This window comes from Pelodiscus sinensis, chromosome 5 (assembly GCF_052426305.1).
Source record: "Pelodiscus sinensis isolate ZL-2025 chromosome 5, ASM5242630v1, whole genome shotgun sequence".
NCBI lineage: Eukaryota > Metazoa > Chordata > Testudines > Trionychidae > Pelodiscus > Pelodiscus sinensis.
Genome location: NC_143056.1, coordinates 28,830,132 through 28,852,123, shown reverse-complemented (window position 1 = coordinate 28,852,123; position 21,992 = coordinate 28,830,132). Strand labels below are relative to the sequence as shown.

The 21,992-nt window shown below is 44.6% G+C and overlaps 1 protein-coding gene and 1 pseudogene across 1 annotated transcript; both read right to left on the bottom strand.

Moving 5' to 3' along the window:
• Nucleotides 1–4,641: 4,641 nt before the first annotated feature.
• Nucleotides 4,642–12,713, bottom strand: LOC102456742 (alpha-1-antitrypsin-like). Its single transcript, XM_006133686.4, has 5 exons — nt 12,616–12,713; nt 10,914–11,590; nt 9,281–9,551; nt 7,653–7,800; nt 4,642–4,862 (listed from the first exon to the last, which is right to left on the bottom strand). The coding sequence occupies exons 2-5, from the start codon at nt 11,581–11,583 to the stop codon at nt 4,656–4,658; spliced, it is 1,296 nt and encodes a 431-aa protein (XP_006133748.3). The 5' UTR covers nt 11,584–11,590; nt 12,616–12,713; the 3' UTR covers nt 4,642–4,655.
• On the bottom strand, nt 12,414–18,881 carry LOC149524301 (alpha-1-antiproteinase 2 pseudogene; annotated as a pseudogene).
• Nucleotides 18,882–21,992: the final 3,111 nt, after the last annotated feature.

The following is a 21,992-nucleotide window of genomic DNA, read 5'->3' as shown; positions in this document are numbered from 1 at the left end:
CTTATGGATGGATAAAACACCTGCAATCTATTTAGCTGAAGAAAGAGAAGCATCAGGAGTGATTTGATCATAATGGATAAGTAGCAGCAAGTGGATCAATATGGGTATGTCTTCACTGCAAAGTAAATTTGAAATAACAGCCGTTATTTCAAATTAACTTTAATAGTGTCTATACATGCAAACCACTATTTAATTTGAAATAGTGGAGCCCTTAATTCGAATTTGGTAAACCTCATTCTATGAGGAGTAATGCCAACTTTGAAATAGCTATTTCGAATTAAGTGCTGTGTAGACAATTCGAAATAGGGGGCCTCCAGCCCTTCCCAGGGAGCCCTAGTGGCCACTCTGGGCACAACCAGGAAAACTTACTCTCCTCTCCCTTACCCCGGAGCCATTAAAGGAGTAGACCCTGGCCACAGTGCCTGCGCCAGCTCCAAACCTGCCAGCCCAGAGCCAGCAGTGGCCACCGGGGCCCCTGACCCAGAGGCCCCAAAACATGAGCCAGCAAGCTACTGGCAGCCAGCCATACACTGCTCCCCAGGAGCAGTCTGCCAGCTCCCAGGAGCCTGACAGGGGCTGGAGAAAGTGGGTGCCTTCCTGGTCCAGGGTGGAGATCCTGGACCTTATTCAGGTTTTGGGGGGGGATGCCCAACACATCCATGATCTCCACACTAGACAGAGGAATGCTGCCGTCTATGGCAAGATAACTGCCAGCCTGGCCACCAAAGGCCTCATACGAACCCAGGAGCAGGTTGGCATGAAATTCAAGTTAGTTTGGCGAGACCCCCAACCCTGAGCCCTGAGCTTCCCTTCTCCCTTCTTCCCCTTGCTTCCCCTTCCAGCTCCCTCCTCCCAGGTTTCCCCCTCCCTTCTCCCTCCCTCTCTCTTCCCCTCTCCCACATCCTTTTCCCAGTCTCCCCAGAGGTCCACCCCCCCCCCACCAGTTTTGTTCAATAAACCTAGTTTCTATTTTTGAACATACGTGTCTTTTATTTGATATCAGGAAGGGGGGCTAGGGAGGGGTAAGTGGAAGGACGTGAGGGAGGAATGGGGCACAAGCCCCCGGTGGGGAGGACCAGGGAGGCTCTGAGGGCTCCCCGGGGTGGACGCTCTCCCTCAGGGCTTCCTGTATCCTGACAGCCCCCGATGGACCCCCCGGATGGCAGCCTGCAGCAAGTGCAGCTGGGCTGATGGCAACAATCCCACGAGATGCACTGGCATGCCCAGGGGCAGCTCTGGCTCCATGTGGCAGAGTGCTGTTGTGTCCCAAGTGTGGGCACTCAGGGCACTCCAAGACAGGACTGCTTTGCTGTCCCTCATCAAGGTAGACAAGCAAGCAGGGAACCCTGAAGACTGTCTGTCCGGGGTGGGCGTAGGGTCCCTTTAAGCACAGAGCTCAGTTAGCCACCCCGCACACTAAGTCTTAACCTGATGCCCTGCCAGCACTGGTTCCAGCCAGCCTTAACTTTGGTTCAGGGTCCACTCAGTGTGGAAACATTATTTCGAAATAGCAAAACGCTATTTCGAAATAATTTTTGTGTACAGGTGCGTTATTCTGAATTAGCTTAATTTGAATTAACTATTTTGAATTAAGTTAATTCAAAATAGTGCTGTAGTGTAGACATACCCTATTTGATAATGGGGTGTTTACTCTAACAAAGAAAAGTATGACATGATACAATGGCTGTTACAGTTCAAGCTAGGCAAATAGAGGTGGGAAATAATAATTGTGTTTTTATCATTGAAAGTAACTAACAATGGGAAGAATTGACTGAGAATTTACTGTAGTGGATTCCTCATCTCTGGCAATTTTCAATCAAGATTGGATGCTTTCCTAAAAGATCTGCTCTAAGAATTATTTCAGGAGCAATCTCTGGCCTGGATTTTAAATTGAAGCATTCTTAATAGACTTGCAAATGGTCCATTATTTGTATTCCTGATGGCAGGGCAGAGCTTCTGAATTTACAGGACAGAGCTTAGGAGAGTAGTTCTCAACCTTTCCAAGCTACTGTGCCACTTTTAGGAGTCTGATTTGTCTTGCGTGTCCCAAGTGTCACCTCACTTGAAAGTAACTAACTTATATAATCAGACATAAAAATACAAGTCTCACAACACACAATTAGTGAAAAATTGCTTGCTCTCTTATTTTTACCATATAATTATAAATCATTTGATTTCAAAATATTGTACTTGCATTTCAATGTAGAGTAGGTAGAGTGTCATTGAATGAAATTGTAATGTCTACTGGCTTCACTAGTGCTTTTTAAGCAGCCTTTTGGTAGATGAAATGAAGTGCTCCCTGGAAGATGTCTGTGTACCCTGTCCCAGGTTTAGACCCACTGGCTTAGGAGATAAGTTTGGGTAGTAAAATGAGATATTACATTAGCCGGTATTGGAGGGACCGACTGGTAACATTCCCCATCAATCAGAGATGTCAGAGAAGTAGAGAATTGTGAGCCCAGTGTTCAATCTTCATTTGCAGAGAGGTAATTTGGAGATTCGGGAACACAGCGATCTCTGGATTGGTTTTCTGGGACAGAGAGTCTCTTAGTAAATTAAGTCTGCGTTTGGAAAGCCTTTGGAGGGGGGTGGGATCTGTGTGAAGCAGACAGTGGCTTTGGATAGAAGGAAGACAGTAAGTTCTCAGGAAAGGGAGACAATGAAGGAGAGCCAGCAACAAGTCACAGGTGGGCAGTGAGGAAGCTGGGTCTCAAAAGGAAAGGGGCATTCAAAATATACAAAGCATTCGAATGTCTATTGTGGTTTATCTGTAATGTTCTTATAATTGCTAATCTTAACATCCTGTTTAAAACATTCCAGCTGTTGTCAGTACAAAGGTTAAAGGACAACTGCATTGGAAATATTCTGCCTGTATCTCTTCACCTGTCTGTGATACTAGGTAATGGGTTTTCCCACTAGATGGAGTCTTCACCTTGGTTCCTACTTGGTCCACTTGATTGGGGAGACACTGTACATAGAGAAGTAAAAGCTGGCAAGTTACCAGGAGGAGTGGGCTGGGATCATGAATGTGTGTGTCTGGCAGAAACCTCACATCCAGAAGATACAACATACATGCCTCTCTTCCCCTTAGTCACTACATAACCTTTGTGGCCATGTAGTAATGTTAACAGTCTCATTGAAAAGAACTCAAGTGAAACACTTTGTATCTTAAACAGATCTCACAAAAACCCTTTTCAGGATGTTCTGTCCCCAGGGAGTTTAGGTGGCTTATGAGTCTGCTGAATTGCAACACTGAGAAAAAGTGAAAGGCGACATTAGCATCTAAAGCAGCTAAACTCCGCCAATAATGTCACAGCAGTGAGTGACATGGTGTTGTATGGCTGATGCACTGCAGGGAGCGATATTACCTGCAGTCCCAGGGAATTTTGCAGGGGCTGAAACAGTTCCAGATCTGTGAGGCTGGACTCATGGAGCTGCCCCATGGGTCTAGGCTGCAGTCCATTTAGCTACTTTCTGTAAAACCTTCTGCAGTCTCCAGCTGCCAGACTTCCTGCAGCACATGGGCTACAAGCAATAAGGGACAGAGAACAGAGGAGCATTTCCAGGCTTCTCTGAAGTTTTATCAGAGTATAGGGCTCCCTATGGCCACAGTCCTTTCCTGCTGCCTTTCATACAGCAACAAGCGTGAGCTGAGGGTGGAGGTTCTGGGCATGGGAGTGGGAGTTAGAGTTGTGGAGAAAAGGGGATTCTGAGCCCAATGGTGCTGTCAGGGTGGAGTGGGAAGGACTATGACCCCGAGAAAGGTTTCCAAGAGTTTTGAATACTTTTGTGTTCTGACCTATGGAGTGTTAGCTGGGACAGGGGTTCAGAGTGAGAAGGGGTTGATGTGAGCTTAAGAGGGATGTGAAAAGAAGAAGAGGTATTCTTGGCCTGAACGAGATAGGTGGGGTATGGTGCGGGCTGAGTTCTGAGCTGGGGCTGGGCTATAGGGAGTAGAGGAGGTGCCAGGAGTGGTAGGGCCTATGCTGGAAAGGTTGAGTATGAGGAATGTGAGTGGAATTAATTGGCAGTTGGGCACAATGTGGAGGGCAATGATGGGGGGTCAGCATAGAGATTGGAGGTCGAGAGTTTGGGAGTGGAAGAGAACTGTGAGGGGATCACAGAAAGAGAAATTCAGTCTTTTTCCAATCCATCCTTTATCTGTGAAATGCTCCAGTGTTTTATTCTGACAGGAGGAAGGTAGAGGGTATGGGGCAGTATTGTCACATCTGACATCTCCAACAACCTGTGTTCCCCTTACAAACCAGTGTCCTGTGACTTCCCCTGTCTCCCTTTCAGCGTCCCCTTTGTCAGTTAAAAATATGATTAATAAACAAGGGGTTGGAATGTAGGAGGCTGGGCAGAGGGTATCCTCTGCTTTGAAACCCCCTTTAGTTATGATTAGCATTAGCTGCAAGAGCTTGCAGTCACATTTACTTGAGCCTTTACTAACACCTGCTCAATGCACCTAAATACCAGGTTGGTTGTTTGCAAGCAAGGGCTTACCACACTCATGTTTTATTTGTTTGGAATTTATGTCAATTGCAGGTTAGTTCCAGTCACTGACACAAAGTGGTCTGTGATAAATGGACATGATCCAGGGGATTTAAACCAAGCTCCTATGAAGCACTGGGACATGGACAGTGTTCGGACATTTATTTTTCTGTGGGTTTTATGATTTTCCCCAGAAAGAGGATGCTGTGAGTGGTTTTATCAGTAATCATCATCAGGAAAGGCTGGTTGAACTTAATGATAGGAGTAGGCACAGGCTGAAGAAAAGACTTAAGTATAAATTCCAAGACAGTGACTGCGGCAGCCTCAGTACCATTCTCATGAACATCCACCAGGGCCTTGTGAACAGCCTACAAGGAAATGAAGCAAAGATCCAGTGTGAGCATAAAACAAGGAGCAGCAGCTGGAGACAGACTTGCTCATCATAAAACTCCAGCTATTAAGTAAATAGTTTTTCAAATAAAGAACAGAATGAGTGCAGAGCTGACAACACAAAACCACACTCAGCTCCATATTCCCAATCCAGGCAACGTGATCTATGATTTTGATAGATTTTTGCCCATGAATATTTGGAAGGTTCAGGCACGACTATATGACTAGATTGACTTGTGTAGATACTCTGTGTTCTCTCCTCCCACAAAGAGGGAGACTCCCTTAATTGTTGTTCAACAATACAGAAGAAGTATCTCATCATCATAATTAAACAATCTCTGCTATATTTGTGCATCAGAGAGTAAGTTTGCAGCAGAAATAGAAGACAATTCAAGATGAATGATGACAAACAACATAGGAGGGAAAGGAACTAGGCAGCTAATCCCTCTGGTGTTGCTTTTGCCTAACACATTTTTGTCTTCTTTGGGCAAAAGTTAACCTGTTTCTTTTACAGCACTTAACTACACCAAGAAAGAACTCTCTGTTGTTCTTAATGCAACTCAAATTAGTATTCCTTTACACTGAAGTTTTGTTGTAATTGTTTTTATCTCAGCACATGAGGGAGAGGTAGGTGAGAGAACAGCATTTATTGAATCAACCTCCACTAGTGGGAGGAACAAGTTTTCAAGATCCACATGCTCATTATCAGGTCTGAAGAAAGTAACCAGTGTCACAGCAAAATGGAAGAGGGGACAGATGTGCAGAGATTGCTTTATGAAAAGGGTTTGACCACAGGTGATGAGTTTTGGTCTTTTATCATTTCAAGGTCAATGGGCTGGTGGCAAGGATCCGGGCAGGGTAGCAGGTAGTCTGTAGAGAGCTGATGGTGGAGCTGCACAGTGAGGTTGGGAGACCTGGCATGCATGGCTGCCTGGCGGGGCTGGGAACCGCACGCTGAAGCTCTGATGCTTGCTGGGCAGTCACACACTGAGGCTTTGGGAGCCACCGGGCAGCCACGCACTAGGTCTCTGAGACCAGTGGGCCAGCAGGAGGTGTAGAGATGTCCAGGAGGCCAGCAGCCCAGTATGGTATGCGCCAGTGTCTGCCCTACAGTCTTGAATCCCCAGCACGTGGCTGCCCAGAGGCTCCCTAATGGCTGCCCTGTGGGGTCGGCTGGGCATCGGGGCTGGCAGGAGGTGGAGAGAGCTGTGCAGGAGGCCAGTGTGCTGGGCCAGGGGGGGAGGGCGGTAGCAGGGGTCCAGGAATAACCTCCACTGGTCGGTCAAAATCCTTCATCCAGGACAAGGCAGATCCTGAGGGTGCCAGACCAGAGTGGTCCATCCTGTACCTCTTTGACCTGGTCTCTGTTATTTCCTTCCACTGATTCATGGTGACATTCTGATACTAATTCTGTGGGCAATCTGCCTACTCATCATGCAAGGCACTGCTCAGTAAGGCTACATTTACACTGCACTGCTATTTTAGGATACCAGAGTATCCCAAAATAGCTGTCCCGCGTCTTCACAGCTAGCCTGTTATTTTGGGCTTGCTATTCCGACATCCCCGTAAACCTCATTCTATGAGGAGTACAGGACATTTCGGAATAGTGCTTTACACATATCTTATTTTGAGTTACAGTGCTGTGTAGACGCACCATTTAAGTGTAACGGTAGTGAAAAAGATGGTGTCACACTTCTCCTTGGTGCCTGGTTCAAATCACTTAGTCTCTGTGTGCTTCATTTCTCATCTGTAAAATGGGTGTGTAAATCCCTAATTTACGGGAGTCTTATGTGGATCAATACATTAAAGATTATAAGATATTCAACAACTATGATGGGCAATAAATAATGAGGGGCAATAAAAATACCTGTCATAGAATAGGGCCCTATATATACCACCTCTTATCATGCCATTTTTATATATTAATTATTTTATTTTAGCGATGGTTAAACTGCATTTTTTCCTGTCCTTTTCCTTCTCTGGTGGTATAGACTTCCACAGAACACCCCAGAAGGTCAACTGAGCTCACCAAGCCTCTATATTAACAACAGTAAGTAAAGGCTATGTCTATACTACTACAGAGAGTTGACCTAAGATCCACATAGCTGGAGTCAACATACCTTAGGTCAACTTACAACAGTTTCTACATTGCTCTGGGTTGATGGGAGACTCTCCCTCTTTGACTTACTTTATTCTTCTCATCTGAGCTAGAGTATCAGGTCTGACTGGGGAGTGATCTGTGGTTGATTTGGTGGGTCTTCACTAGACTCACTAAATCAACTGTCAGTGCAGTGATCTCTGTAGCTCTGGTCCAGGATTTAGTGGAGACAGCCAAATTAATGCTTAATTCTAGGACAGACTGAATACTAATTTATCAGCCTTTTCACCTTATGTGGCAGCCCTGTCTCACTTGTTCTAGCTGACTGAACCTCTTAACAGTGGGCTGACTGGAAGTGAGAATAGGTCATTTCTCAATACTTATTAGCCATAATGGCTATGAATGAAGTCCTAGCCTCTATTGCCAGGTGCTGTAAATGGATGACAGTAGAGGGATCACTTGATGATGACCTGTTCTGTTCACTCCTTCTGGGACATCTGGCATTAGCCATAGTCAGAAGAGACAGGATACTGGGCTAGATGGACTGTTGGTCTGACCCAGTATGGCTGTTCTTATGTTCTTTTTTTTAAAAAGAAACAACCCCTTCCCCCTCCCCCCCAAAAAAACCCAGACAAATCCATTTTGCACCACCTGCATTTTCCAAACTTACTTTTGACATCTGCAGATTAGGTTCCCCTGTGATTCCAGACAGATCAGCTTTGTTAGTGAACACATCAATCATACCCATTTTCTGAAACAGCTCTTTCAGATCATAGGTACCAGATACAGAGAATGCTGGGATGTACAGGTCGATTTTTCTGTTTAAAAATGAAATACAAAACTCTGGTAAAATATTGTCAGTTCACTGAAAACTTAAATATTTGTGACTGGATAATGTATAATATTTGATTATCTCATAGTTATTTTGGAATAATGGCTGTTGTGTAGACACACCCTTACAATCAGCCTGCTGGCATGCAGGTCACACCCTGAGTATCTGTGTGGAGCTACGGCCCTGGTCCAGCCATTCTGACTATAGTAGCCCATCATCAGCACACCAGCCACATTCTGCCTTCCACCAGCCTTGGTTCCTATTTGCAGGGTGAGCCCCACACACTCCACATCCCAAGTATGCCACAAAATGTATGTGTTCTGCACTGCCTGGCTGTCTCCTGCACAATTCAGATATTTGAAATCTATTGCTGCTGTAAGGGGACAATATCCAACATTTTGCTACTTTAAATGGAGTTACCAGAACAATTTAGTTTGAGTGAAACACTGGGTTAATTGTGATAAAAGAATGAAACCACATTATTTAACTACAAAGAGAGATTTTGCTTATAAGACATTGCAGTCAGAAATGGTTCCAAAAAAACACTTCCTAGTAACTAAACTTAACACATTAGACTGGTTTCTCAATAAAATTCTTCCCACATATTCCTAGAAAATAGTTGACAAAATACTTAAGTCCCAATCTGCCCCAAAAGACGAAAGGGCTGTTTTCTTAAGAGAAAGGAGAGGAGAATGGGGAAAGCTCGAAAAAGAACAATCTCTCTGTTTTGCCCCTCACTTTTATAGTCCAGTCTCCCATTTCAGGAGATTTTTCTGTGGATTTCCTCTCACATCAATATTTATTTTAATGGCAAAGAAAGTGCTGAGAGTCTGGATTGTGAAGGTGACCCCATACTCTTTTTTCTCCAAGGTGTAGCCTGAAATGCAGGTCCATCTCAAGGACCTTATGTATTAGATATATGTAAATTGAGTTAAAGCCACATTCCTTCATTTAAGAGCCATTTAACCACTCCTGCCTAAGCAAGGCAATCTGGGTTTGAACATGTTCTACTAACATCATTCCAGAGGAATTTATAGCTTCACACAGAATATTGCTACATGGGTTTAACTGTGATATTATTGGCCAAGAGTCTTCAGTTTTCAGATGATGCTTCATGAGGCATGTTATAAACAAAATGTTTAGAATGTGAAGAGAGGGAACATTCGGTCACAGTGAACTGAGCAAAGGGCAGAGGAATGGCCCTCCACCCCAAATTCCAGACAGCTCTCCTCCAGACAAAAGAGGCGATGAAGAAGGACATTCTGGGAAGCACTATGCCTCAGATGTGTGTGTCTGATGCACTAATTCTTCCAATACACCCCCTTATGGCATAATGTAACATGCTGCCCAGCAAGCATGGCTTTACATGCCGGCACAGCCTAACCCTAATGTAATGTTTTGTCATTTCCAATTCTAGCCTATTTTACAGCAAGCATACATCGACATTGTAGCAGTAAAAGGGTTACCTTTGTTCAAGTGATTTTGTCCAGTTAGACACAGTTTCTTTCAACAGAGCCTCTTCCACCTGCTCCATTTTCCCTTCATCAGGCAGAATAAATAAGGCAGCAGCATTTCCTTTGTATGGGATTTCAACCACCCAGCAGGCGAGCGTCTCATCCCGGTAAGTTTTATATTCCTCTTCCCTGTTCATCATTTTAACTTTCACTGATGTTTTTGCATCCACAAAAAAGTCATCTTCCTTTGTGGTCAAATTACTGAAAGGATTTTCCCAATGAGCTGATGACAAAAAGAAAGAGAATGTTATTGACTATAACAGGAAAGAAAAATTTCTAACATGTATCAGACTAACTTAAATGTAATAAGTCTGCATTTGAAGTTTAAGTCAAATGTAAGCTCGTTTGAATAACGGGATACTTGTCCTGTGGCCAGCTAACCAGACCATTTGAATAGCATGCAGCATCTCTATTAGATTATGATTTTATATTGATTAGCATTGTCCTGGAGAAGCCAAACAAGTGAAATGAGTGCATACTGTGGTTTTCTTTAAAGTTGTAGCTTTGAGAAAGGAAAAGGTACCAATTATTATATTTTGTATGTGCTTTTAAAGTGAGGCCCCTCAATCAGCTAGAGCATCATATCAGACTCTGACATCTTGACAATTTACATGTGTTTAATAAATCCAACTTTTAACAATGCAACCTAATTTTTTTCTACTTATTCTTCACCATAAAGGCTTGACATATGGGTCTGGCAGAGGGAGCCTAATTAAGATTTTGGTGCTATTTAATTTCCTTTCCTTCTTCGATTCGTGTCATTGTCAGCACAAGTGACATAGCTCACCTGCAACAAATGCATGGATAGAAAAGCACAAGCTTTCAAAGCTGCTTAAAAAATACTGTGTTTATAGAGTTGGTTGAAATTAACAAAAAATTAAAATGCATTATCGTCTGAGTCCTGCACTATGATAAGTGGTATAATATGTATTGACTTCTATGGCTCAGGATCAGTTCATATTGCAGAGATGGGCAATCATTTTTGATGGTAAGTGATCAAAGACTTCACTTTTTATATTAATGGAGATGGTGCAGGGTCTGGAATGGAGGTTGGGTGTAGAGAGAAGCCCAAGTAGAGGATTAAGGAGGGGGTGTGAAGTCTGGAAAGGAGTTTGGATGGAGGAGAGATTTGTTACCTTGTGCAGGAGAGCAGTCTGACCTGCGTCACGGAGTTGGGGAACAGAGTAGGTGGCTTTGAGCAACATGTGGAGGTGCAGTAGGTAGTGAGGGCTGAATATAAATATTGGGTGGGGTGGATCAGTTCCACAAACCATATTTTATCTGCCCTTGGATTTCCAAGCCATATGCAGTTTTTTGCATGGCTAATAACAAGGTCAGTCTTAATCTGCTGACTAAAAATGGATATAGATGCCTAATTATAGCCACCCAGATATTTTGGCTAAAATTGTAATGGAAAGATTTAACATAATTAATGAAGGACCAGTATCAAGTGGGCTGATCTGATAGACCTTACAATCTTGATACTGTCCCTTAAGTAAAAAAAGCAGTTACTATCTCTTAGATCCCAATCAAAATTCCATATCCCACATGCACACTACGAACCCATCTGTAGAACATGTCTAACCTTTAAAGAAAATGTAGTTGACGAGAACCATAACAGTGAGCGGATCAAGGTCCTTCACCAAGTTCGCAATTTTCCCGTGGGTTTTCTTCTCAATGTAATCATTGATCTGTTTCTCAGCCTCGGCAGAATTCTGGAAGTTACTTTGAAAAGCTTCAGATGCATATAGACTTTTGACATCCTGGAGGAACTTCTCTAGTAGTTTTAGTTGATTGTCCACAAAAAGGGTGTTTCCCATGTTCAGCTGGATTCCACTGTCAGAATGGTTTAATATGAGGATAAGATCACGAAAACCTTCATGTATCTCCCTTTCTTCAATCTCTGTGAGGTTAAAGGAAAGGCCTGTGTGAATTTGACTCAGAGTGGATGATTTAGCACCTAATGTCAGCATTGCAAAGGCAGTGGAGATGCTCAGAGGAGAGAAGAAAATGTTCTTGTTGCCTGCTTCTGATTTAATCTGCTTGTAGAATCTAAATGCAAAGTCCGCATTGCTAGGAGCTACTCGGAGAAAGGTGGTGTTTTCACTTCCGACATTGGCTCCGACTGGGCAAAGCTGCACTTTCTGACTATCCTTGTCATCGTGGTGGTCAGGTACATGATGAGGCTGGACCACAGTATGAAGGCCAGCAAGTAACAGACACAGAAAAAGGATGGATTTCATTTTGCTTTGCATCTATTCCCTTGAAAAACAGAAGAATGGAATAGTCATTGGTTGTGAATTGTTCCTCCCTCCCCCTGCTATTACTGATCCAATGGTTAATTTTCTCTTGCCCCTCATGGCAAATCTACTTACCTCATGTCAACTGGGAGATAATGAGGTGGAAAGATTCACAGGAGAGTCACAGGGGTTGGGAGCTCAGGCCATGTTGGAAATCAGGGAAAGAAATAAGGGTGGGATAGAAGGAGGTTCTAGGTTGAAATCTTCAGTTAGCACCATCCATCTTGGCCACTTTGACATCCCCCATACTAAAGGAGCAGTGTTTTTGGAGGGGGGAGACTATGAAAGGGATGAGGTGTGAGTAGGCTAGGAGATATTTTCTTCAGAATAGAAAGCCTCCGTTTCAATAATTCTAATGGTGCCCATCACATTTTAGAAAATTCCATGTATTTTTGGTGTAGTCAGACAATATCTTCAAGCACTAGATTAATGTAGAGCAGGGAGGGCATTAAGTAGCCCATGGGCCGGAATCAGTTTGCCAGAGTTGGCTTCTGGAGGGCTGCCAGGAGATTTATTTATCTGAGCTAGTACGGCTAGTCACAGCTCCTGTTGGCAGTGGTTCGCCTGTCCTGGCCAATGGGAGATGTAGGAAGCAGCGCCAGCCAGCCACCTCTTCCCACATCTCCCATTGTCCGGGAATAGCAAACCATAGCCAGCAGGAGTTGTGAGTGGCCATACCTGTGGATGCTCAGGTAAATGGCTGACCCCGGCAAACTGCATCTGGCCCGTGGGCTGCAGACATTATGATCTAGACATTCGGTTCCCCAATTTTTTTTTAAATGCCTTCATTCAAAATCCATTTCTTCTAGAGCATCAGTTTCAGCTGGTTCACTGGGGTTGTCAAACAGGCTCCACTAACAAGATAAATTGTAACAGGTGTAGCAAACACAGGCACCCCTACTTGAATTAAATCCCATAAAATAAATTGTATCTCGAACAACTAATGTGAGTTCAAAGCCTCTTTTGAAAAATGATGATGTTACTTACTGTACACTCAGAAGGATTCTGCTGTGTGCATGTAATGAGCACTGCTCCTTGCCTGTTATTTATATTGCCTTAACAATATTAATCATAGTATCCACTATTAAACATTAAACAGAGCAAACAGAAGTTATTAGCAAGGACACAGAGCAAATAGTGATGAAATGTCTTTTCAGTCATGGAGGGTCAAATGCCTATGTCCACCCACATGTTTGGGAATAGAGCCAATATCTATGGTAGCCTGGGGACATATGGAGGGTACCAGTGGCTGGCTCTTTGCTTGCCTCACATCCCCAAACCTATGGAAATCTGTATGAAAAGATTTCATCAGGCCTGTATTTGGGAGGCTGCATGCGAAGGGCTGCATGTTGAGTAGCTCTGGGGTACAGCTACACTGCACAGCTATTTTGGGATGCTGGAGGTATCCTGAAATAGCTAACCCACATCTTAACAAGCTTCCTGTTATTTCAAAATATTTTTTTAAATAGTGGGTGCTCTATTTCAGCAGCCCTGTGACCCTGTTCCATGAGAGTTAAGAAATGTCTCAAAATAGCACCTTATTTTGAAATTTGGTACTGTGCGGTTATGCCAAATTTCAAAATAATCTATTTCACAATAGAATCCACAGGTTGACTGTTCATTGCATGAAGAAAAACTTCCTTTTTGTTTGTTTTAAATCTGCTACCTATTAATTTCACTTGGCGACCCCTAATTCTTGTGTTATGGGAACAAGCAAGTAACTTTTCCTTATTCACTTTCTCCATACCTGTCCATGATTTTATAGGTCTCTATCATATCCCCATTTAATCTCCTCTTTTCTAAGCTGAAAATTCCCAGTCTTTTTAATCAAAATATAAGTCCTAGGACTAGACAAGCCAGTTTAACATCATCTCTATTTTACCAACTTACTTTTGACACCTTCTGTACAGGTTCCCCAGTGATTCCAGAAAGATCAGCTTTATCAGTGAACACATTTATCACACCCGTTTTCTAAAACAGCTCTTTCAAATCATAGGTACCAGATACAGAGAATGCTGGAATGCACAATTGGATTTTTCTGTTAAAAATAAAATTCTGGTAAAATATTATCAAATCACTGGTGGTTAATTATTTGCAGTTTATAACTATTCCATTTAAGCATCTCGCATTTTAATGAATTTGCCTCTCAATGATTGCTAAGTAAATATTATTTGCCCATTTTACAGTTTGACTATCCGAGCCACAGAGAAATTACAATCCATGATTATAATTCAGTTTAGCTACCTATGGAGCTAATATAGTTGCTAGAATGTAGTTAAAAATAATTACAGTGCCTGGCTGAAAGCCAGTAGGGCAGTCATATGTGTAGTGCAGAGCAAGGTGTCTTCATATTTTTTGCTGAATATGTCTCAAGCTCATGATACTTGCACAGTATTTCAGCATCAGCTGGCAAGATGGTGAGGAGTGCACCCAATTCCTATGAGCCCTTTTGCTCACAGCCACGATTCCCTGGATTAAGACATGAGCTGCAGAGTGTACAATTCTTTCTTTGGCCTGAGGAAGGTAGAATTGTTGGCAGTACAGAAAGCTTTAGTGTGCTGTCCTTTTTTAACAGTGGATACAGGAGTCATGGGCAGAGAGTCAGGGTATTCTCAGGATAACTGGAGAGAAAGGTACCAAAATAAACCCAAAATGAAGGCAGTGCCTCACAAGTGTCATAACACTTATGGGAGTGGTCTGGTGGGTAACCAGTCCTGAGCCCAGGAGTGACACTTAGTGTCTTCCACAGGTCTGAGGAATTTTTATTCATAGCAGGGATCCCCTGGGTATTAAACACACCCCGGTCCATAAAAATTACCTAAGGCTATGAGGCAGTGAGTCAACCAATGCCTCCGGCTAGATGTTTGGGCGAGTAGAGGCTGCAATGGGAGCCAGAAAACATCGTGTGGATTTGTGGTTGCAGCCATCCTGACAGAGGCCTGTGGAAGTCAAAATTCTCTGGAGGAGGAAAGGGACTGGCTCAACCATGACCCACTTGTAGGGGGTGGGCCTTGACATTTCCTGGCCCTTAAGCTGGCCTGAGCTTTACAGAGTATATAAAAGGCAAAGTGTTTGTTGTCTCCATAACATTGATACAGTCCAGAAGTTTGGCATCTGTGCTTCTCAGCCGCTGAGGGGCTTGTGTGGGCCTGGTCAAGGTGCAAGACTTCTGTGTCCTCAAATGGGGTGCACAGTTGAGGTGTCAGAGGCTCCAGGGACTGGGTCAATCAAGGCGCCACTTGGGAAAGCAGTTATCAGTTATACAAGGTCAATGAAGTTATCGAGACAGGACAGTGGCAGATTACATGCTGTGGACTCATTCCATTCAGTGTCCGCAGAGATACAATGCAATTCAGCACCATACTGGGCAGCTGATCGATGCCCTAGCTAGCCTTGGTAATTCTTCACATCCTCTGAAGTATGGGACATGAGTCACAGCTTTAAATTATTGTCAGTGGTGGATTCTCTGTAGGTGAAGTCTTTAAATCACAAGTAACTCAGCCAGGGGTTAGGGGTCTGTTACAAGAGTCAGTGGGTTCTGCGGCCTGCAATGTGCAGGAGATCAGACTAGATGATCATGATGGTCCCTTCTACCTTAAGTCTATGAGCCTAAGAGAGTCGCTTCAGCAGTTTGGGTGTAGGTAGAGAGAGAGATACCAAAGATAACTGACTTGGCCTACATGCACTGCCCCAGGTGGCCCGGGAGGGGGCTGGATTGTTTCAAAAGGGGTAGGCTCAAGCTAAAGGCCTCTCTAATGAGTAGACTAATGATGAGTCCTACGTGGGCTGGTCTGTGGGAAACAGTTGCGGGCATAGGAAGAAAGGAACTGGCATTGGTTTGGCCCAGGAACAAAGCAAGAGTCAATAGCAGCAGGACAGAACCAGAATCATAAGCCAGAATCAAAGCTGGGGGGTGGAAGCCGGATGTCTGAGTCTTGAGAGGAACAGGAATGAGAACAGAGCAATAACAGGGGCTGGAAGCAGACTGGAGCATGAGTAAGTGGCATGATGTATAGCGGAGTGGGCAAATACCAGCCTGTGGGCTAGATCTGGTTCACCAGGGTTAGCTCCTAATGGGCTGCCATGATATTTACCTGTGCCTCCACAGGTACAGGAGATTGCAGCTCCACCACTATTGGGGCTGCTGCAGCAGCTGCAATCCCAGGCCTTTTAAATAGCCATTGGAGCCCCATGCAGTGTGCTCTAGGAGCCCCAGAAGGGCTATCTGGGGGAAGCTACCCCAAGCCCTGCCCCTTCTGACTAAGACCCTGTTGCTTATAGAGACACAGTACCAGGCCCCCTCACACCTTGCCCAGGGGTCTGGCAAGTCTTCCCACAGCCCTTTTAGGTGCTAAAATGAAAGTGCCCTATGTTAGACAGGTAGTGAGCACTTACAGCTCCTATTGACTATGTAAAAATAGGCAAATGTTCAGCATGCCTGCTAAAGAGGCCACTTTTTGCTCAAGAGACTAAATATGGTCTCTAACTAACTGCAGAGATTGAACATTGTGGCTATAACTTGTATGGAGAGACGTAACATAGTTAACAAGGGACCAGTCTTAAGTTGGGTGGATCTCATAGACCTAAAAATCTTGAGTGTCCCTCAATTTACAAAAAATCATTTTCTTTTTCTTAGACACCAATTAGAATCCCACAGCCTATAAGTACGCCATGTACCCATGTGTAGAACATCTTACCTTTAAAGTAAATATCATTGATAAGAGTCATCACAGCGAATGGATCAAGACCAATTTTGCAATTTTCCCATGAGTTTTCTTCTCTATATAATCATTGATCTGTTTCTCGGCCCCTGAACATTCTGGAAGTTACTAGGAAAAACTTCTGCTTCATACAAGCTTTTGACATCATCTAGAAATTTCTGCCGTGGTCTCAGCTTCTCATCAACAAAAAGGGCATTTCCCAGGTTCAGTTGCATTTTACTGTCAGGATGGTTTAGCAAAACAATGAGATTGCAAAAACCATCATGTATCTCCTTCTCTTCAGTCTCTGTCAGGTTAAAAGTGAGTCCTTTGTGAATCTGGTTTAGGGTGGCTGATTTAGCACCTAACACCAGCATTGCAAAGGCAGTGGAGATGCTCAGAGGAGAGAAGAAAACATTCTTCTCAACTGCATCTGAAGCAACTTGTTTATAGCGTTTAATGCAAAGTCAGCATTGCTAGGAGCTACTTTAATATAGGTCATGTTTTCAGTAGCCAACTTGCCTTCAAACTGGGAAATCTGCACTGGGGCAGTTGTCTCTTTCTTACCATCCAAGTCATGGTTATGGCCATGCAGTTGGCGACAATGGACATTTAGCCCAACAAATAACAAACACAGAAAAAGGCTGAACTTCATTTACTTTCCAAGTTATCCTGATAAAAAGAATAGAGCAGCCATTAGATATACAGAATGCAGTTGTGAACATTCTTCATCATTCTCTTTAGAGGATGACAGCTGCTGTTTTGATTTTAAATGTTACTGTTTGGCCTTGGCTAGCTTTATAGCAACCAATACAATGAAAAACTTTTCCAGGGCTTCCTTGCAGCTCTCCAATTTCTCATCCCACCCTAGTTCCACTTCCATTTAACTTCATAAATCTCCAACCAATTAGAAAATTACTGAAAAAACAGGGGGTTAACTTATTGTAACATTACATGTGTGGGCATGTTTGGTCAGAATGGGTGCAGAAACATGAAAAGGAATAGGACAGGCAGGGATCTTTCAGGCCAAATATAGCTTAGGGGGAAAGACCCAGTCTGGACAGTTCTTATTGCCTAGCTCTATCTTTCAATACTCTTGTTTTAATGAATTTGTGAGGAGTCACACACTAGATGATGCTGTCCTTTCTATAGCAACACAGCTCTATTGATAGAGCCGGTGATAGACAGCTGTTGTGATAAGACCATTGCCTATCATGCTGAATACTGCTGCCCCGCTATTTGCTTATGCTCCCCCACCCATAGAATGGTATGGACCTGCTGTCTCCTGTTTTATACTTAGACCAGTGGTCTCCAAAGTTTTTAATCACAAGATCACTTTTTCAATTTAAGTGCAATATCAGATCTACCTCAAACCCAAATCTCCTTGCCCCACTTCCTTCCTGCCCCTTCTCTAAGGCCCTTCCCCTGCTCCACCCCTTCTCCAAGGCCTCACCCTGCTCATTCCACCCTCTTCCTCCCCAAATCTCACTCACTTTCACCAGGCTGGGGTAGGGGATTGGGGTGCAGGCTCTGGTCTTGGGCCAAGGGGTTCAGAGTGTGGGAGGGACTCTGGACTTAGCCCAGGGTGGGAAATTGGGGTCCTGGAGTAAGTGTAAGGCAGCCATGTTTATTCCTGTTTAAGTGTAAGGCGGCCATGTAAATCCCTGCTTCATTAGCAATTTTGACGCGTGTAATCTACATCTCTCTGTCAACAGAGAAGTGTAGTCTAGACATAGCCCTGGAGTGGTGACTCCCTATCCCCATCCTACGTGACCATGACAAGATTGGGGGTTGAGTTCCCCAGGAATCCTGGGCTCAGACTTGTCAGGGTTGCAAGGACTCTGCCATGCAGGAGAGCAGAAACAAAATACTCAAGGTCAGACAGGTCTCTAGCTAAAGGGAATTAGAGCAAGGACTCGGATCCTTTCTCCAGACAGTTCCACCAGAGTAGTGTATAAGCCAGGAAAGTTCCTCACAATAGTGGGACCAGCTTTCATGTGCTTAAGTCCCAGTCTGTGACCAGAGCTTGCTGGCACTACTGCAATATAAATCAAGACTACTAATAATAATTAATAAATTATTTCTGAAGTTTTAGAGTAAAATAATTATATTGCACCTGTGGATGCAGGAAATTTATTATTTCATAACAATCTTACCTGGCAAGAAATGGGACACTTCTGAATAAGCTGAAAGGACCTCTTAAATATCAGACATAAGAAAGTTTACTGTATATATTGGGTATACTGTATGTCTATACTGGACATACTTGGGCTGTAGAGACTCTGGCTCAAGATCATCCAGGCTATAAATCCAATGACATCAACACAAGTTTGTCCTAGGAGGTGCTGTCACTTTTCAGATTAAGGTACAGGCAGTCCCCGATTTATGCGGATCCGACTTATGTCGGATCCGTACTTACGAACGGGGCTTTTCTCGCCCCGGAGCTCACGGGCGGCGGGTCGCAACCCGTGTCCTCCGGGGCGAGAAAAGCTTCTCCCGGTCTCCCTGGTCTGCTGGGGGGGGGAGGGATCCAGCAAAGCCGCTGGACCCCCCCAGCAGACCAGGGACACCCGAGCAAAGCCGTTCAGGCGGCGGGAGTCCCGCTGCCTGGGCGGCTTTGCTCGTTTGCCCCGGAGCAAAGCTGCCCAGGCAGCAGGACTCCCACCGCCTGGGCGGCTTTGCTCCTGTCTCCCTTGTCTGCTGGGGGGATCCAGCAAAGCCGCTGGACCCACCCCCCCAGCAGACCAGGGACACCCGAGCAAAGCCTCCCAGGCGGCGGGAGTCCCGCTGCCTGGGCGGCTTTGCTCGTTTGCCCCGGAGCAAAGCCGCCCAGGCAGCGGGACTCCTGCCGCCTGGGCGGCTTTGCTCCTGTCCCCCTGGTCTGCTGGGGGGGGTCCAGCGGCTTTGCTGGACCCCCCCAGCAGACCAGGGGGACAGGAGCAAAGCCACGGAGCATGCCCGCAGGGGGACAGCCCAAGCTTCCTGGAATGAGCCGCTGATCAGTTTCAGCAGCAGCTGACTTGGGGACGCCTGGGTTTCTTAAGTTGAATCTGTATGTAAGTCAGAACTGGCATCCAGATTCAGCCGCGGTTGAAACTGATCAGTTTCAGCAGCGGCTGACGCCAGTTCCGACTTACATACAGATTCAACTTAAGAACAAACCTACAGTCCCTATCTTGTACGTAACCCGGGGACTGCCTGTACTAGAATTTAGGCTTTTGGCACCCAGCCTTTTTCATGTGCAACAAAATTCCATAAAGAGCACACAACCAAGAAAAGTGAAGCAGGAAGACTTAAGCCACATCTATGTTAGAATGTATAAAGACTTTCAATACCTCATATTCAATATACACTGAAGTGACACCTGCTTTGTCTATCTCATCAGCACGGCTGCTTGTCCTTAGTGCTGAATGATATCAAGTTCAATGTCCGCTATTAAACATTAAACAAATCCAGTAAGAAACACCTAGGAGCCTTCAGTGTAAATGCTGATGAAGCTTTTTGTGGTGAACATCCTAAGGTTATATTCCTACTACTCATCTGGGCAGTGGACACTGGAGCCAAGGTTGGGTAAATAGATATGAGGGACTCATGTGAAGGATTGTTTGCTGTTCATGTGCTCAAAGAAATCTGGCAGAACAAGAACTTTGACTTTTCCCCAGTAGGGAAGCTGAGAGGGACACCCCCAGCCAGTTGGTTGAAATACTAACTACAAATATCCTAATAAATCTTCTGGAAGCTTAATCAATGGTAAGATATAAGCAGCTTGGTTTCTGCAACGGAAACCCTGTCTCATTTAATAGCTCTTCCAGTTTTTGGAAACATTAATTTTTATAATGCTGGCTATTCTTGTTACCCATATAAGGGTATGTCTACACTACTAACTTAATTCGAACTAACAGACGTTCGTTCGAATTAACTTTGATAGGCGCTACACATGCAAACCGCTAGTTCGAACTTAATTCGAACTAGTGGAGCGCTTAATTCGAACTAGGTAAACCTCATTCTACGAGGACTAATGCCTAGTTCGAATTAACTAGTTCGAATTAAGGGCTGTGTAGCCACTTAATTCGAACTAGTGGGAGGCTAGCCCTCCCCAGCTTGCCCTGGTGGCCACTCTGGGCACCACCAGGGAAACTCTTCTGCCCCTCTCCCGGCCCCAGAGCCCTTAAAGGGCATGGGCTGGCTACGGTGCCCGTGCCAGGTGCAAGCCTGCCAGCACCCAGCCAGCAGACCCTGCACCTGGCACGGCTCGAGCTGGCCACCCGCTGCCCCCCAGTCCTCCGCCTCTTCCCGGGACCAGGCTGGCAGCTCCCGGGAGCCTGCCCAGGTCTGCAAGAGGCGGGCACCCGCCTGGTCTAGTGCAGACATCGTGGACCTCATCCACGACCTCCGCACTAGGCACAGGAAAGTAGATGTCTAGGGCAGGTGAGCTGCCAGCCTGGCCACCCAGGAGCAGGTTGGCATGAAAATCAAGGTGGTCCACTGAGACCCCCGACCCTGAGCCCTGAGCTTAGAATGGCTGTACTGTGTTAGAAAGAGTCTGTGTGGAAGGACACAGCGAGCCTTTGAGGCAAACATTGTCTGCCAGAAACCCGGGGCCCACAAGTAGAAGCTTTGCCACAAACATATCTATCAGTGTCCCCCAAAAGGTTAAATTAGGGTCATTTATCCTGCAGGACACTTAACCCTTTCTAGCCCTACATCACAGCATGTCCTTTTGAAAAATTCTGAGTTTTATTTAAAAACTTCAAAGCACGGAGAATCACCTGCATCCCTAAGGAAATTGTTCCAAAGGCTTGTTACACTCATTGTTAATAAAATGCCTTATTTCTAGTCAAAAGTTGCCTAACTTCAGCTTCAGTGTCAAGTCATTAGAACTAATTATACCTCGTGGAGTAGATTAAAAATGGCTTCTACTATTAGAAATCATCTTTCCATGTACGTGCTTATGATCAAGTCATCATTTAACTTTTTCTTTGCTAACCTAAATAGGTTGAGTTTTTGTAGGCTCTCAGGCCTGGCCTACGCTAAAGGGGAAAGTCGATTTAAGATATGCAACTCCAGCTGCATTAATTTCATAGCAGGCATCGATGTATCTTAAATTGTGGTTTTGGGCCATCCACGATTTCAGGAGGTCAATGGGAGCAACTGCTCCCATCGACTTCCCTTACTCCTCGTGAGGAGCAGGACTACGAGCACCTATTGTGGCCCACTCCCTGTTTGAATTAACCGCTCTTCACAAGATCCACTAATTCAGACCCCAGAAGGTTGATTGTGGCAGTGTTGATCTTCTACGTAGTGTAGACATGGCCCCATGTGAAGGAAGATTTTCCAGACTTTAACTTCTTATTATTTGAAGAGTTAAACTTTTGTATTTTATTTTCAATATTTTTACTTTACAACACCGCAAGGTGTTGGGCTGTTTCTGCAGAAGTGTGCTCTGTTCATATTTTCATAAGGGGATTTTAAAAATGTGCTTATTAGGACACACCAAATGTGCAGCCCAATGGTAAACTCCTAGTCCTTGCACAGTAGGTGTGTGCATGCCTGGTCAAGTATGGCTAAGACGATAGGTGGGGTAACCCCTGGTTGGAAGCTACTCTTATTTTTAAACCTTGCTATCAAGGGGATGGTATATAGCCACTGTATTTGGACCATTTG

Excerpts from the sequence above, each read along its gene's own strand:
- LOC102456742 (XM_006133686.4), bottom strand. The coding sequence starts at position 11,583 with ATGCAAAGCAAAATGAAATCCATCCTTTTTCTGTGTCTGTTACTTGCT. Across the intron at positions 9,552-10,913 it reads CAACTACATTTTCTTTAAAG|CTCATTGGGAAAATCCTTTC; the intron begins GTTAGACATGTT and ends TTTTGTCATCAG. Across the intron at positions 7,801-9,280 it reads ACAAAATCACTTGAACAAAG|AAAAATCGACCTGTACATCC; the intron begins GTAACCCTTTTA and ends ATTTTTAAACAG.